We start from the raw sequence: 17,036 nt of genomic DNA, 5'->3' as shown, positions 1-17,036 counted from the left end.
CTCTAGCTGTCAGAGAAATGCAAATCAAAACCACCCTAAGATACCATCTCACTCCAGTAAGATTGGCAGCCATTATGAAGTCAAACAACAACAAGTGCTGGCGAGGATGTGGGGAAAAGGGTACACTTGTACATTGCTGGTGGGACTGCAGATTGGTGCAGCCAATTTGGAAAGCAGTATGGAGATTTCTTGGAAAGCTGGGAATGGAGCCACCATTTGACCCAGCTATTCCCCTTCTTGGTCTATTCCCTAAAGACCTAAAAAGAGCATGCTACAGGGACACTGCTACATCGATGTTCATAGCAGCACAATTCACAATAGCAAGACTGTGGAACCAACCTAGATGCCCTTCAATAGACCAATGGATAAAAAAAATGTGGCATTTATACACAATGGAGTATTACTCTGCATTAAAAAATGACAAAAATCATAGAATTTGCAGGGAAATGGATGGCATTAGAGCAGATTATGCTAAGTGAAGCTAGCCAATCCCTAAAAAACAAATGCCAAATGTCTTCTTTGATATAAGGAGAGTAACTAAGATCAGAGTAGGGACGAAGAGCAGGAGAAGAAGATTAACATTTAACAGGGATGAGAGGTGGGAGGGAAAGGGAGAGAGAAGGGAAATTGCATGGAAATGGAAGGAGACCCTCAGGGTTATACAGTGGAGGGGGTAGAGAGAGAGGAGGGGAGGGGAGGGGAGAGGTGGGGAGGGGGGAGGGGGGAGGATGGGAAAGGCAGCGGAGCACAACAGACACTAGTATGGCAATATGTAAATCAATGGATGTGTAACTGATGTGATTCTGCAATCTGTGTATGGGGTGAAGGTGGGAGTTCATAACCCACTTGAATCAAAGTGTGGAATATGATATGTCAAGAAATTTGTAATGTTTTGAACAACAATAAAAAATTAAAAAAATAAAAATTAAAAAAAAAATAAAATAAGAAAAAGACATGGGTGCTGGGCATGTGTGCTGCTCCTGGGTGTCACTGCTTCCCGCCCTTCCCAGAGCTGGACATAGTCTGTGTGGACAGAAACCTGTGTCCACAGATTGGAACTGCTGCTTCTTCTATCTATCCCTAGGCACTAGCTAACCGTGAGTTCACGCTGCAATCAACTCCATTCCAACACCACAGGGGCACTCTGGTCTTTCTTTCATGCTTATTTGTAACTCTTCTCCCACCAAAGGAGAACCTGGCTCCCGCATCCACTCCCTCACTGTTCAACACCAGGAGCATGTGAAACAGGGTCAGAACTGTTGCCAACTACAGGTCCATGTTCACATGCAGCTCTTCTCTGTAGTCTTACTGTGCCAGCCAAAACTGGTTTAAGCTCTTTTCCTCCTCACACCTTTGGGTAAACATGTACCATACCAGAACACAGATTTGGGGGGCCCTGACACCCTACTGGGGTGTCTGTGTGGGTGGTGTGCATCAGCACCCACTCTTTGGGCACAGAAAGTCTGTGGGCCTTGGCAAATGCAGTTGTGTCTGGCACCTCCGCCCACAAAGAAGAGCTAGCTCATCTCTCCCAAGCCTGCGGGTGCTCTCTGCCATCATCCACTTCCTCGCCTCTAGCAACCACCCATCTGCTTTCTGTCTGGAGTGTCATATGAATAGCAGCACACACACACAGCCCAGGGTCCTGGCTTCTTTCATGCAGAAAATGCACTTATGATGAACCCATTCTATTGCATGTATCACCCCCTCCTATTCCCCGCTGAATAGTGTACACTGTATGGCTGCACCAGGTGGCTCACTCATTCCCTGACTAAAGGACATCTCCATTCTTCCAGTTTTATAATCATGAATAAGTTGTAGCTGATACTCACACAGGGGCTCCCTGAGGGTGCTAAGCCTTTAAATCTCTTAGACAAACACCTGTGTAGTGGGATTTCTGAGTCATATGGCCGATGCATTCTGCAGCCACCCAGTGAACTGAGGATCCTCAAGCAGCTCCACACTGGCCCCACCATGGCCATGCTCCTGGGTGTGGTGGTGCCTTGTGAACCTCAGTTTGCGCTTTCCTGTGCTGAGCACATTTGTGTTCATTCTTCATTGTCACCCGTATGTTCATCTAGTGGCTTATTTTTTGCTATTGAGCTTTAAGAGTTCCCTGTGTATTGTGAATATAGTCCTATATCAGAACTATAATCCACATATATTTTATTCCAATATGCAGCTTTTCTTTCCATCCTCTTAATAGGATTTTTTTTCATCTTTTTAAAAAATTTTTATTAGTTATTGATGGACCTTTATTCATTTATTTGTTTATATGAGAATCAAACCCCAGTGCCTCACACATGCTAGGCAAGCACGCTACCACAGAGCTACAACCCCAGCCCCAACAAATTTTTTTTTAAATACTAGGGATTGAACCTAAAGGAGCTCTATTACTGAACTACAACCCAAACCCTTTCTATTTTTGAGACAAGGTCTTGCCAAGTTGCCCAGGCTGGCCTCAAACTTGCAATCCTCCTGCCTCAGCCTCCCGAGTCACTGGGATTACAGGTATGCATTTTTAATTTTTTTTTTTAATGTTTATTTTTTAGTTCTCCGCGGACACAACATCTTTGTTTGTATGTGGTGCTGAGGATCGAACCCGGGCCACACGCATGCCAGGCGAGCGCGCTACCGCTTGAGCCACATCTCCAGCCCCCAATTTTAATTTTTGTAAAGTCCAACTTATCAAGTTATCTTTCACAGATTGTACTTTTGGTGTTACATCTACAAATTCATGCCAAACCCAAATTCGTACAGATTATACAGATTTCTCCTACTTTTGCTTACAGAATTTTATATTTACAATTAGGTTGGTGATATAAGGAATATTTTCAATCCCTTAAGCCTTTTCATGTGAAATGGTAGTTAATACTTAACAGCTAAACTAACAAGTCAAAATGCCTGGGGCAACCAGGCCCTGTCCTCGGCCTGCTGTCCAGCAACTCCTTGTTCCCTCTCCCCTGCTGCAGCGTCAGCCTTGCCTACTTCATGGAGCTTCTGGAGGGAGAAGAGTCTGAGTGCTCTGGAGCAGCGCCCTTCAGACTATCTGTGGTGAAGAGTGAGTTTTTCCCACTTTAAAAAATGCAAAACAACAACAATAACAAAGAATCACTAGAATAATGAAGGATAAAAACAAAAATATACAGAATACAAGCACACATTTTTCACTGTTAGATTCAAAAGACAAACTGGTTTGTTCACGAGTTTCATAAAAGTCCTGAGAAGTCTAGCCTGAGCCTGCACCTGCCTGACCCCAGTGGTGCTGGTGCAGCGCTGGACCGCTGTTGAATGTGGTCCCCATGTACCATCCCTGGGCCCAGCAGGGTCAGCCAGGACAGGCAGGGGAGTGGCGGGGATCTCTGCTTCCTCATTTCACTTTGTGAACCAGTGAAGAGGTGACGGGAGAAAGACCCATGGCTCCTACTGCCCTGGCGTTTCATCTGACTGCCCAGAAAAGCTTCCCGTGCCAGCAGATTCCAAATGAGAGTACCAGTGATCAGGAAGTGACGTCCCTCAGCAGACACCAGCAGGCCAGTCGAGGAGTGCTCCTTCTGCACCCTCCAGCAGTGCGGAGGGCCCAGGAGCAACAGGCACCTCAGAGACCAGGAATATGTGTCTGTGGGCATAGCACCACGGCACACACCACAGAAACACTGACGCTGTACGGAACACGCCCTGCTCACCTCCACGACGTCCTCCACGTTGAACTGCACATCAAAGGCCAGCTCGATGTCGTGCTCCGGCAGCACAGGGGCCTCTGTGGTGGGGTTCCAGCCCAGGCCACAGAGCACGCCTGTGTAGCACTTCCCCTCCCCATCAACTCTGCAAGAAACATTGAGGAGGAGTCGATTGACTTTTTTGTATTAGAGAATCGACGGATAAAATCAAGCCAAATTCTGCCAGCATTTGTTTAGCAACTCGTCTCATTTGTGCACTTATTCCAATTGTCACATTAGAAATACAGACTAAACATTGTCATAAGATAAAATAAATATTTATGTTAATCACATTAACCTTCTAATTCTCACTACCATCGACAGGATAGCAAATAGCTCATTCATGTGTCATTCCGAACTCTTTCAGTGGGTTATATTCTTACCAAGGAGATTCCAGAGAAAGGATCATTCACATCTGTGACCATGACGCAAGGCCAGCGCTGTAAAAGCCTGAGAGTCTGTCCTGCCTTCCCACCCTACACGACGAACACACGACAGAGGCAGAGGGCTCTGCACCTTAGCTCTGTCCCAAACTCCCCAACCCCACCCACCCACAGCGCATCCCAAATCCACCACTCCCATCTCTCATCTTCCCCCCAAATCCACCCAGCTCCCCACTCCTGGTCCACAGCCACTCTGTACCTAGCCACATGCCAGAACTTTCAGACCAAGCTCCCCAACTCTACCCTGCCCTTGCCAATCTTTTTCCATGTAGCAACCAGTGGGAGCTTTTCAAACAAATCCAGCAATGTGACTTCCTTGTTTAAGGGCTTCTGTAGTGTCCAGCCACACCACTGGGCACACAAGCCACAGTACAGTCCAGTCTCTGCTCCGTCCTTCCATGGCACCTCCGGCTGCCTCCTCTCTATCCTCCCTGCAGGCCTCTCTCCACCCAGGAACATGGCCTCCAGCTGCTTCTCCAGCACCAGCCCAGGCACTAGTTTAAATGCCAGTGCCTCCACCCACAAAAGGCCCAACAAGTAATTACACGACACACACACGCACGTATACATGTTAGCACTGAAGCCTTTAAAAATGCTTTGCTAATTTTCTTAACGCTTCATTCAAGACTTTTACCATTATCAGAATGGATTAGTCTTTTTCCAGCTTCACATGGTATAATTGACAAAAATTTCATGTATTTAATTGGGGTGCACAAGATGCCTTGATGTACGTGTGCTTTGTGAAGTAAACCACAATCAAGTCTGTAAACACCCCCGCCACACACACCTTTTCACCTTTCCTGTGTGTGGTGAAAACTCACAGGATCGGCTCACAGCAAACCTCAAATAAACAACACAGTATTATTAACCACTGCCATGGTGCTGTTGTGCAATAGGTCCCTAGCACTGACTCGACTTGTAACTGCAAGTTCACAGACCAATCAAATTTAATTTTCTAAGCTGGAGCCTCAATGTTTCCCAGGTTGGCCTTGAACTCCTGGACTTAAAGTGATCCTCCTGCTTCAGCCTTCACAGTAGCAGGGACAACAGCTGCATACCACTGCACCCAGCCTGAGTTTTGTTTTACTGTGTGTTTTGTGGTTTTTTTGTTTGTTTGTTTGGGGGTGGTCTTTTTGTATTGGAGGTTGAACCCAGGGGTGCTCTACTCTGAACTATATCCCAGCTTTTTTTAATTTTGAGATAGTCTTAATAAATTGCCCAGGCTAGCCTCAAATTGTAATTCTCCTACCTCAGCCTCCCAAGTAGTAGGACTATAGGCATGTGCCACCATACCTAGTTCCCTCTCCCCTTTTTCTATTGAGTAAAAGTGAAAAAAAAAAATCCTGCTTTTAAATAGATTCAAAGAACAGAGACATGGAATTCAGACTTACCAATTAGTTGCTGAGTATCTACTTTACAAAACAGTCACAAAATGTTTCTTTTGTATTTACTAAACTCCCAGGACTACACTATTAAGATAATTCACACTGCTGTGAGTTCAATTCCTTTAAGACCCTTCTAGAAGACAAGTGAAGGACATGAGAAGCTATCTCATCACTTCTAGTGGCACAGCACGGCTCCTCGCCCTTGCTCTCTGGCCACGAAATAAGCCGGCTGCTTCAGCAAGGACCGTTTGAGGATGTGCCTTGGACGGATCTGCACAAGGATGTGGTCCACTGCCCATCAGCTCTAAGTCCTAAGTGGATAAGGCAACCTAAGCAGAGTGTTATGGTTTGAACCCAGGTGTCCCCAAAGGCCACATGCTAAAGTGCCTGTGGCACTGCTGGGAGGGGGGAACCTTAGGACGCAGGGACTTGTGGGAGCAACTAGGTCACTGGGGACATGCCCTTGATAGGCATGGTAGAACCCTAGGCCCTTTCTCTCTTTCTCTCTCTCAGCACCTTGGTCCCATGAGGTGAGCAGCTATGCTCCACCACATGCTTTCACTGGGCCCAGCAGCCAGGACGGAGACCTCTGAGACTGAGTCGGAATGCATACTTCCCCTTTATAAGCTGATTGGCCTCAAGTGTTTTGTCACAGTGGTGGAAAGCTGAACGACACACAGTGGGTCCAATTCTCTCTTAAGGACCCTGTGCGCTGTGAACTGAAGAAACAGCCACTGAGATCATGGAAACATGTTTAATTCATCTATAATACCTGCTTTCTACTAAAGCTAAAACCGCAAAATCACGACAGAAACAAGAGAAGCAGGTGCCATGCAGAGCTCAGCAAGGGCAGCCGCAGAGTCCGAGCAGGCAGCTCCTGTGAAGGAGGAGGAGTGGTAGGCACGAGCTGACTGCTGTGTGTTTGGAGAGTGACTTCTCAGACACTCAGGTTGAAGACAAAGCAAGAGAGGAGGAACACCCACTGCAAACTAACAGGATTCCCTGCTGGGCTCAAATAAGGACATACCCTTCCTCCAAAGTTAAATGCAGTTCAATCTGAAACAGCCATGTGAAAAAGCCCCATTAACTATTCAGAAACAGGCGTGGATTAACCTGCCAAAGCTTCAGCCAGCAGTCTCTGCGAGAAGTGGTAAAGCACCTCCTGACTCTTCTCTCTCCCCTTGAGGCCGCAACACTTGGGCTAGCACATGCACAGGAGCAGGGAACAGCTCTCTCAACCCCCACAACAGCCCTGGAGAGCAAAGGAGCTCTTTTCCACAGCTGGGAAGGCCTCCAAAGCCAGAGGTGGCCCCACCAGTCTCTCACCCAGCAGGACTGACCTGCTCCCATGGTCCCCAGCCACACCTGAGGGCATCCCTCCCCCACCTCCATTTGCAACAAGGCACCTTTGCATTATTCTTGAATTTTGTCCAAGATTTTTTAAGACACGGGTTCAGGTCAAGGCTTTTTAAACTACAAAGCAGCACATGAATGCACTGTAAAAACTTCAAGCAAACGGGAAGGCAATGCACAGCTGGACAGATGGTCCCTTCCAAGGAGCAACAGCACCCACTTCCACCCATACTCTGTCCTTATGGCAATGGTGGGGTCTATCCAGGACCACTGGGGTCAAGGACACTGCACCTTGCTGCTAAGCGGGTGATGGCCATGGCCAACTCGCTGTGTGACGCAGCTTCCACCTGGCTCTCGGAACACTGACCCTTGGCACCAGCCATCATGCTGGGACATCCAAGCTAGCCATGGAGAACTCCCTGGGGGAGTCCTTGGCAGAGACAGAGGCGCCATCAAGGCATGGGGCAGGGCCAGACCCCTCCCACCCCTACTGAAAGCCTCCCTACCCAGCCTCCTGCCCTCAGGGCAGAGGCAGCTGTCCATTAGGACTTGTCTCAATGCCTCATTCATAGAGCAAATTATGGTTGCTATACCCCCCTCACTTGGGATAACTTGTTTCCAGCCATAGTTGTTGGAACATCTGGTCAAGCAGTGGAAGTCAAGTTACTCATTTAATGTGTAACTGCTTTAAGGTCAGAATTTTCTGTTATTGCCATTTTGAAAAATCTCTTTGCGCTGCAGAACGCATTGCTCTAAGCCTGCACCCACCTAGCACAGCGTCCCCACAGTGCAGACAGAGGGCGCTCACGTGGCTATACAGTCACACCATTTATTCAGGTGTGCCCTTCCCAGAACACTTTCTCACCCAGGAGGACACCACCATTAAGTACAAAGTAGTGACACCACTGAGCTGAAGCTGACACTACAGGCAGCTCCTGCTTTAGGGAACACACTGTAGGAAAAGGGGGCTGAGAGAGGAGTAAAGCCCAGGTGGTAGGATGGGGTGGGCAGGGCCAGCTCCCAGGGCAGCTCCCCCAGAGGACCCATGGCAGGGAGCTTGGAGGGGGGCAGCCAGGCAGGCCAGGGTGAGAAAGGCCTAGGGCCTCTACTTGGATTTCTTGGCTTGCCAATGGGGCGGGGGGGGGGGAGGGAAATGTATGCCCCCTCCTCCTCAAATAGAAATAGGTGTACTGGGTAACAACCCAAGCCTGGATGCAAACTAACTAGGAACACTGTCCTGAGAGTAAGTGCTTGGAAAAGTGAGAGTCTCCTCCGGTTTCTAGTCAGGGGAACTGATCTAACTACTTTCCTTTGACGTGTGAAGGCTCCTGTGGAGGCTCTGGCCCAAGGCTAGAGATGTACCCAAGGCCTTGTAAAAGGAGCCAGTTCTTCCCCTTACTCTGCTGCTATAAACATGCTTCTCACTTGAAACCCTTTATCATTTAGACTAGAAAAATTTATGACACTAGATAACCTATAAACATTCAGAAAACTGGTGAGGGGAGCTCACAATCTGGAGTCTGATCTCCTCTGGGCCCACCAGCGTAAAATCAGGTTTGAGTTCTCCCACTCTTCAAGTGCTACCTGCCACTTCTTGCCTGATTTTCACAACAAAGCCAAGAGCTTAATTCTTCATTTATCTTATCCTCCTCCCACTCTTGTACAGGGAGCAGTTCAAGGTGGCAAGATATCAAATCTTGGAGTTGGAATCAGCTATGATAGTTCAGGATGGATGTGGAGGCAGAACAGAATAAACAAGAGACATGAGTCTTGTGCTGTTTCCACAAATGGTCCTGGGGCAGTCTATAGAGTAGCAGCCAGATGCCAATCTGAACAGGGGAGAAGACCCCCCTGCAGATGGAAGAAAGGGATGCAGGTGGCACACAGCATTCTCTAGGAGCTGGGCTCCAGGAGTGCCTTCCCCAGGGAGTGCTGCAATACAATTCATGAAAGGTCCCGCAAGGCCAGAGATCCCATCCTGCTGCCTGGAAGACACGCTGGGGTGACAGAAAAGGAAACCACTCTTCTCAAATCTAAGGCCTCCCTCACCTTTCAAAAGTCTCTCAAAAATAGTTGCTATGGACTGAACAAATGGGCACCTCTTCCCTTCCTGATGGCCACTTAGCTGAGCCTTTGGGTTCAAGACTACAGATGGTCCCTGATGTAGGAGGTTCCACTTGGGATTCCTCAGCTTTCACTGATGCACAAGAAGTATGCATTCAGTAGGAATCTACTGTGATTTTCACCTCTCCTCACACCAGCATGGTGCTACAAAGCCACAGCTGTCAGCCCCACCAACATGAAGGTAATTACTGACACCGCTAGCACCCTGTGGCTGAGATAGGATGTGAGGCAGGCTTGGGGTACTTGATGCACTTTCCACTTACAATGGGTTCCTCAGGATATAACTGCAGTCACATACCCTGTTCCACTTCTGGCTCATTTCACTTAAATTTAACAAAATGACTGTACCTCATGATAGTTTACACTTTCTTAAGGTCTGCAATAAAACCACTTGGCTCTGGAGACTAGAAAGTAATACACTGCTATTTAAATCCTCAAAAAGCTTTCATTTAAAAGAAGAGAGCTAAAGCAGAAGCATGGTCTAGCTAAAGGGATCTCCAGGCATCACCCCCACACAGGGTGTGTCCCTCAGGTGCCTGCATGGCACTGTCTTACTAACAATTACACTCTGGCCTAGGGCCTCACCTGTCTCCTCTACAAAACTCTGAAGATGCCTGATTTCAGAGTCATTACTGCAAATAAGGGCAAGCCATACTCCAACTGAAGGGACCAAGTCCTGTTTGGACAAGTCAGAGCACACAGGCAAATCCAACAGGGTAACGTCTGTCTGGTCACTAGACACCCAATCTGTGGTGTATGACGCAATTACCAAAATGGATGTTACAAAGATATAAAATAGGAGAATGCTTCCATATGTGTGAAAAAGTTATGATGAAAATCTAAAATCAAAATACAGTGTTTATAGAATTTGACATCATATGTAAATAGTTAAACATATAAATAAATTTTAAAATGATGGTGTTAATTTTCTCCCATTCAGCTTTTTTCTACATAGCATATATTTTAATGCAGAAAATAAGAAGATACACAATTATTTTTACAACTGAAAATAAAATACTATTCTAAGGCTACGATGTTAAGATTCTGAGCAGGTGTCATCACAGAGGGAACCAAGTAAAAGGCAGGGACCTTGTGGCTCCCTTCACCCAACTCAGCCAGCTCAGTCTATCAACTGAGCCCTGTCGTCAGCAGAATAGAAGGGACAGAAGGGGAAATACCCACCCATGTCCCCAGAGTGCCCTGAGGCCCCTGCTTCAGTGCCTGTCAGGGCCGATTCCTCTGGCCCACCAGAATATGGGTCCTGGTGCCCAATCTCCTTCTTCCCCAGCCCCTAGCCCCACCCACACCTGTTAGTACTTCACCATCAGTGAAGGCTCTGCAGCTCCTTGTGTTCAAGCTCTCTGCATTAAAGTCTGAGAGAGAAATCCTGGTTTGATCTTGGCACAGAAGGAGCTACAGTTTGCCAGACGGTCCATCTCCTGGCCTTGACTTACTCATGGAAAAGGTGGCTAATGAGGTTCCCCTGATGCTAGCCACCAGAATCCACAGCCTGGACAGCAGGATGTGGCCAACATGCTGCTATGGGAGGACTCTAGCCCCCCGAGTGCCTGTGATATGGTGTGCAACTTCCCAAGCCCTCTGGGCTTCCCTGTGAAGTAAGTCCAGCACATGTACAGGTATCCCCCACTTTCAGAGCTCCTCCACTCTCATGCCCTGTCAGCACCCAAGCTGAAAGCATCCCACGTCAAAGGCCTGAGCAACCTGAACTACAGAGCTCAGCTCAGCAACAGCAGGACAGCGGGGCTCTTTGGAGCTGCCTAGCATTGCCAGAGGATCAGGCTGCATGTCACTAGCTCAGGGAAACACCAAAGTTCAAGATGTGCAGTGTGAATGAGCACCCCTCACACCACTATGAAGTCAAAAGCCAGAAGCCAAAGCCAGGGGAGGTGGCACAGACAGTAGTCCCAGCTAGTCAGGAAGGCTGAGGTGGGAGGACAGTGAGCTGGAGACCGCCTGTACCTTATCTCAAAGGGGTGGGGGGGAGATAAGAAGTGGGGTTCACATCAGTGACAATCAGGTTGAGCACACTGAAGAATAAAGAAGGCTGAGCACAGTGGGGCCACCTCCCACCTCTTTGGTGGATGCTTTCTTTCAAAGGAGCAAGGAGAGCCCCCACTTTCCCCTGCAGATTCCCACTCTGCAGAAACCCGTATAGGGACACAACAGAGGCCCACACCCTACCTTAACTCCATCACAGGCGCGAACAGCATGCTGAGGAGTGCTGGGAGGCCAGGGATGGGAGGCATCAGAGAGGTCTCTCTCAGCAGCATGGTAGATCCTGTTGCACATTGGGATGAAAGTCAGCGTCAGGCCCACCATCTGCTACTCAGGGTACTGTTCCTACCTTGCTGGTCCTACTGTTCACAGCGCCTCTCTTCTACAAAGAGGTCCCCACAGAGCCCCCTAGGGAAGCACTACCTATTTCCAGTCCCCAAAGACACCTCATGAGGACATGTAGGTGTTCAACTCATTCAGTTGTTCTTTTCTTCTCTCTCCTCCTCATTATATGATCAGTTTTTCCAGGGCTAAGAACTTGGATTTATTTTCCTTTGTAGCCAAGCATGGAGGAATGAGGGAATGATGAAAGTATGGGTTAGTTCCCACATCCCTGTACAAACAGTGATAGTGCTCCATTTCTTAAATGTGCATCAGTCAATGTACCCAGAAAACAGTCTAAAACTGTAACACATAAGGAGCAATTGTTCCTAGCAACCAAAGTCAAGGAAAGGAGAAGAGAGGAGGACCACAGATAAACCGAAGCCCTTTGCTTACCAGTTGCATTGACTGAGAGTGAGGCTGCAACTAGCATCCTCTGGTGCAGGTCTGCAGGGGCATCACTGATGATCACAGAGTTGATGCTCTCCTTCTCAATCCAGACACACCTGGAAGGAACATGGGCTCTGGACCAAGCAAGGGAGCATACCCAGCCTACAGGAGTGCACCTCAAACAGATGGTCCAGCACTCAAGTGTGACAATCCACGGGTGTGTCATGCAGGGCTTCCCAGGCTCCTGGCCTGCTTGTCTGGACCCTTTCTCCCACTAGGCCTTACCTTCTTCCCACCCCCCACGTGGTCCAGACCTCTCTTTGGCATTAATTACCATATGCATGTCCAAATGTGCTCCTACACCCAGAGTCTGTCCTGCACTCCAGCCCACATGGCCGTCACCTGTATTCTAGCAGAGGGGACACAATGTGGTCCACCCCATTCCTCCTGTCGCTTCTCCAGAAGCCAGCCCCACTCCACAGGGAATCCTGCATTCCTCCTCATCCTTCGTCATTGGCCCTAATCAAGCTCCATCCTGCTGCTCCCATTCCTAAAGAAGGTGTTTATTCAGCTGCCCTGGCCTTGGTTACACCAGTGACCAGCATCAGAAGTCTGCTCCTGCCTGAGGGCTCTTCTACTTGGAAATGCAGTGGGCTCTTCACATGGGGCTACTCAAAACTTCAATGCACACACAGATCTCCTGGAGAGCTTGTGACAATGCACTCTTCCTCTCAAATCAGGATGGGGCCTGAGCATCCTTTTATCCATTAGCTCCCCAGGGATGCCCAGCTACTGGTACTGGATGAACTTGCAGAGGCTTGAACTCACACAACGTGATCATTTTAGAATGCACATTGTAAGGCTTCCCATCTGTGTTTGGAGATGAAATCTAAACATGGCTTATGAAGCTTGCACTCCTCTGCCACAAGGTCTGTAGTCCCTGCCACCCCCACCCCCAGCCACCAATTCTCCATCATACTAAACTATTCACAAGTACAACCCCTCAGATTTAGGCCTATGCACTTATTACTAGAACTATCCCTAACCTTCTCCTTCCTACCCCAAACACCTGCTCCTCTGCAGTCTTCTGGTGTCAGATTTCTCTGGAAGAACTCCATGGCCTTCAAAGCATGGCCTGGCCCCAGCCACTCTGATGATGTTCTATGGCCCCTATCAAGACCTATTCACCCTATGTTGTCATTGCCAGCCCCCCACCCCCACTGAACATAATAATCCTGGCAAAGATGACAAATGTATCCTGTTCATCACAGTCCCCTAATTCTTACTCTGTTCCTGGCACAGAGTGGCACTCACAGACCTGCTGAGTAACGATTAAAACGAGAACAGAAGAAATGAAGTCTGATGAAAGACACTCAAAAGTGTGATCAGAGAATGGCTTTCATAGAACACCTCTGAGATGGAGCTAGGAAGGAAAAGAGGACAAGGTAAAAATATTCTAACGGTTTAGATATGAGGAAGACTAGTTCCTGATGAGGGCTATAAATAGAGGAAGCGAGAAAAATTTATGGGAAAATTAATTCAATCATACCTGAACTTGGATATTCTGGTCAAACTATGACACTTCAGTTCGTAAGGGTTGAAAGGTCCATGGAGCATCGCCTGCACACACGAAACAGTGTGACCAGTAGCAAAAAAAAAAAAAAAGTCCCAACCTCAACCCATACTTTAAAAGAAGCTCAATCCAACCATCCTCATGATTCAGTAAGGAAAACTGTGCCTTGAAGGAACACAACTAAGCCCATGTGTGGTGTGTGAAACACTCCAAATATGTCGGCAAAAGTTCTTCTTTTAATGGCAGCAGACCAGTGAGGTTGAGTAGGCAGGCCTGAGGTCATGCAGGGCAAAGGGTAATAGAAGTGGAGAACCTGAACAAGGAGGGGACCTTCCAGCCAGCCCTCTTCTGCAAATGGAATGGGCAGCACCAGCTCTAGTCCAAGCAGATGGGCTCATGAGCTTCAGGAAACCTAGCCTGGCAGCTCACTCAGAAGCCAGCACCACATGCCTTGGCCCAGTGGGAACCAGCAGCACTGCTTCAGAGGGGGAGGTCAGCACAACAGAAGCCAGGTGGAGCACTCTCTGCACCTGCCCAGACTACATGGGGAAACCAAGGTAGAAAGCTACCGGGGCTGCCGCTGCAGCCTCAGCCTTCAGTGTGGAGTGGCACAGTGTCCAGATCATCTTTTACCAGCTCCTGAACATCACCTTGCAGTTGGGGGCACCCAGTCTGTTGGAAGAAAAGCTCTCCAGCAAAATCCGGATCAGGTGCTTCTCGTCATCCTTCCCAGGAGAGGGAACAGACGCATCCACCACATTTTCTGCTGATTTGGAAAAGAGACCCTTGAGAACTTCATGGCTTTGCTGAACAAAACAAAAGAAAAAGTTTCTTTTATTAAAAGGAAAAAAATCATACTAAAAGCACCCTATTCCAACTTAACCAAAACATTTCATGGACATAAGATCTGTACTATCATTAAGATATAGGGAGTGTTCATCAAATTCATTTTAAAATTCAAACAAATAAGAAAGCTTTTTCAAAAATCAGCCATCACAGAATACTTTTTTTTTTTAATATTTATTTTTTAGTTTTCGGCGGACACAACATCTTTGTATGTGGTACTGAGGATCGAACCCGGGCCGCACGCATGCCAGGCGAGCGCGCTACCGCTTGAGCCACATCCCCAGCCCCACAGAATACTTTTTTAAAAACAACTGTCTTGATGAAAAATTTCAGTTTTACATAATGAACATTAACACTGTTTCTGTTTTTCACATATTAAATAATGAATTTCAGTGAATTCCACCTTTATGTATGTATATCTATAAAGTACCAATCAACAATAAATAAATGAGTGAAAGAGAAAAAACAGAGAATTTAACTGGATCTTTAGTTAATATTTTGCTGGATTATTTGTTCTTTCCAAATTCCCAGCATCCTTCATCCCCAGTAGAATTATGGAAGTTCAACGCAAGATCTCAACATCAGACTCAAAAGTGACCTCTTCATGACTGATTTTTGAAAGAAATAGTTGGAAGAAATTTTAAAATGCTTGAAATATTTGAAATAAATATTTTGTTAACTACTTCCATTATGGATAATAATTCTTGAAATTCATTTTTAAAAATCTAGAACATTTTCCAACCTAATTTTCAATTTCAAAAATAATAGCTTGAGTAGGAAACCAAGAAAAATAATACCCAGCCACCATAATTTAGTCTCAAAGGAATCATAAAAGATATTTTAATCACCACCACAGAAAAAGAGCAACTCCTCCCACCCCTAGCCCCCTCTGGGGACCTCAGAAGGGAAGAAAGGGCCCCTCCTTCTCTCTTCTACAGCAAGAGGACTGTACCTTTGACTCGTAGGACTCCTCCGCGAGTTCCGCATGACCCTCTCTGATGAGGACATCTCTGATGTTGACGACATCCTGTGCCCCTGAGTAGCGGTACACGTCCACGTGCAGGACGCTGTGCACAACTGAGAAGACCTTCACCAAGAGGGCTCGGCCACTCACGAGGGAGGCAAAGCGCCCACTGGCCCCACTGCTCCAGTGCTCGCCACAAACAAGAGACTTTGCAGAGGGTCGCATTTTGCAAATCTTAAATTCCAAAGCCTACAGGACACAGATGCACACTGAGACAGTTTCATCAATGAGCGAACACTCACCCAGATATGTGACCTTGTTTCTGGACCTCATTAAAGTGTGTGCTGAAAAAACTCGGCTCTGCTTTCACCAACAGCAGAAGTGTGGAGTGATTGAGACTGCACTCACACAGATGGCCCCCTTGCACTCTGCCTGATGCCAACAGGAGCCTTAGCATACACCACCCAATTACAACAACATGTTTCTTTGCTCAGCTTGAGATCCTCCATATATATTAACTCAATATATATGGAGGATCTCCAAAAACAATAATGGCAAAAACACCTATGGTGTTGGACCTTTTGTGAGTAGAAACCAGGTTTGGCTAGTATGACACAAGTTTCTTCCTCACTCTGGGCTGTGGCTACCCTATGATAAGCTGAAGGGCAGGGGCCCCATGACCTCCAGCAAGAGCCCTCTAGCATTCAGTATTCATGCCTCAGAATCTTCTCTACCTTACCTGGAATGGAAGCTCAAGAAACTGACAGGGAATCTCCATTAGAAGATCTAGGTCTACATGAGACCTATTGCCATAGTCTACAAAGAACACCTACAAGATAAAGAGAGCAAATGCTCAGACACAGTGTCCACAACATCATCTGACTTGATGCTAGCAGCACAGTAGTCTTCTCTAATTCTCTAATCACAGAATACCCAGAGCAATCTGTTCTAGTTGTAATGATTTCCTATTCAATTTCCACCTGTAATTACCAGATAGTCTATAAACTACTTTGTAGGTTTATCTCCTTTCCCTTTGAGTGATTTGTCATGGAAAAACATACCTCAGCAGAATTTCCAGAAACATAAAGGATTTGAGCTCTAAAGTAGTTTTCCTTATCAAAATCTGCAAAGGGTGCAAGGCAGACCAAGTCCGGATGCGGGTGAGCGGGCAGGGGTGCCAACTCCAGCTGGTTCATCTCAGCAGTCAGCTTTCTCAGAAGCTCTGCACTCTTTTCATCAGTCCTGTACCCCCAGAAGTGGCCCACTTCCACCACCTGGAAAGCAGGGAGGGCAGAGGTGAAGCCTGGAAAGTGCAGCAGGTACCTCCCAGCACTCCCGGGTGCATGTGCTCTCCGTGGGTTTGTGAGGAAATAAGAAGGGTTCTGGCTATCTGCAGTGAAGAAATGTGTGTGACACAGCTGTTCTTGGAGGCACAAGACTTTCCAGCATGCCCAACTATTCAGGGCTCTGGGAGGCCATACAAGAGGAGTATCCCTTTGTCTCCAGGTCATCCAGAGGAGAAGCCACACACAGGCCTTGGATGCCCACAGGCTCGCCTGGCAGGTGCACAGCCCACCAGCTGAGTGGCAGCAGGTGGACCTCTGTCAAAGGGCACTGCTACACAGTGTCCACCACTGCTGCCACAAACCATGAGGGCCCATGACCACTAGTGTTCCAGTCTGGCTGGAATCCAGACTTCCATGTGGAATTTCCCAGTGAGGAGTGGCTGCAGACTGGCCAGGAAGCATGCAAGTATTTTAACTGAAATTTTATTTTTCATTTATTATTTATTGCTGTACTGGGGATTGAAACCAGGGGCTCTCTGCCACTAAGCTACCTCCT

General features: G+C 47.4%; 1 protein-coding gene across 3 annotated transcripts in view; it reads right to left on the bottom strand.

Annotated features, from left to right (window-relative positions):
• The window catches only part of Tdrd9 (tudor domain containing 9), a 98,401-nt gene that overhangs the window by 8,497 nt on the left and 72,868 nt on the right, over positions 1-17,036 (bottom strand). For all 3 annotated transcript variants that reach the window (XM_046453246.2, XM_058582266.1, XM_058582265.1), the window contains 8 exons: positions 16,256-16,468; positions 15,934-16,023; positions 15,183-15,443; positions 14,035-14,190; positions 13,361-13,431; positions 11,818-11,927; positions 11,227-11,323; positions 3,687-3,825 (listed from right to left, as the gene is read on the bottom strand). In XM_046453246.2, coding sequence (XP_046309202.1) covers positions 3,687-3,825; positions 11,227-11,323; positions 11,818-11,927; positions 13,361-13,431; positions 14,035-14,190; positions 15,183-15,443; positions 15,934-16,023; positions 16,256-16,468 — 1,137 coding nt within the window. The remainder of the gene's footprint in view (positions 1-3,686; positions 3,826-11,226; positions 11,324-11,817; positions 11,928-13,360; positions 13,432-14,034; positions 14,191-15,182; positions 15,444-15,933; positions 16,024-16,255; positions 16,469-17,036) is intronic.

Source organism: Marmota monax, unplaced genomic scaffold (assembly GCF_021218885.2).
Source record: "Marmota monax isolate L192 unplaced genomic scaffold, Marmota_monax_Labrador192_F-V1.1 WCK01_AAM20220418_F8-fsc00190, whole genome shotgun sequence".
Lineage (NCBI taxonomy): Eukaryota > Metazoa > Chordata > Mammalia > Rodentia > Sciuridae > Marmota > Marmota monax.
The sequence above is the reverse complement of the archived record's forward strand: the minus strand, read 5'-3'. Positions and strand labels throughout refer to the sequence as shown.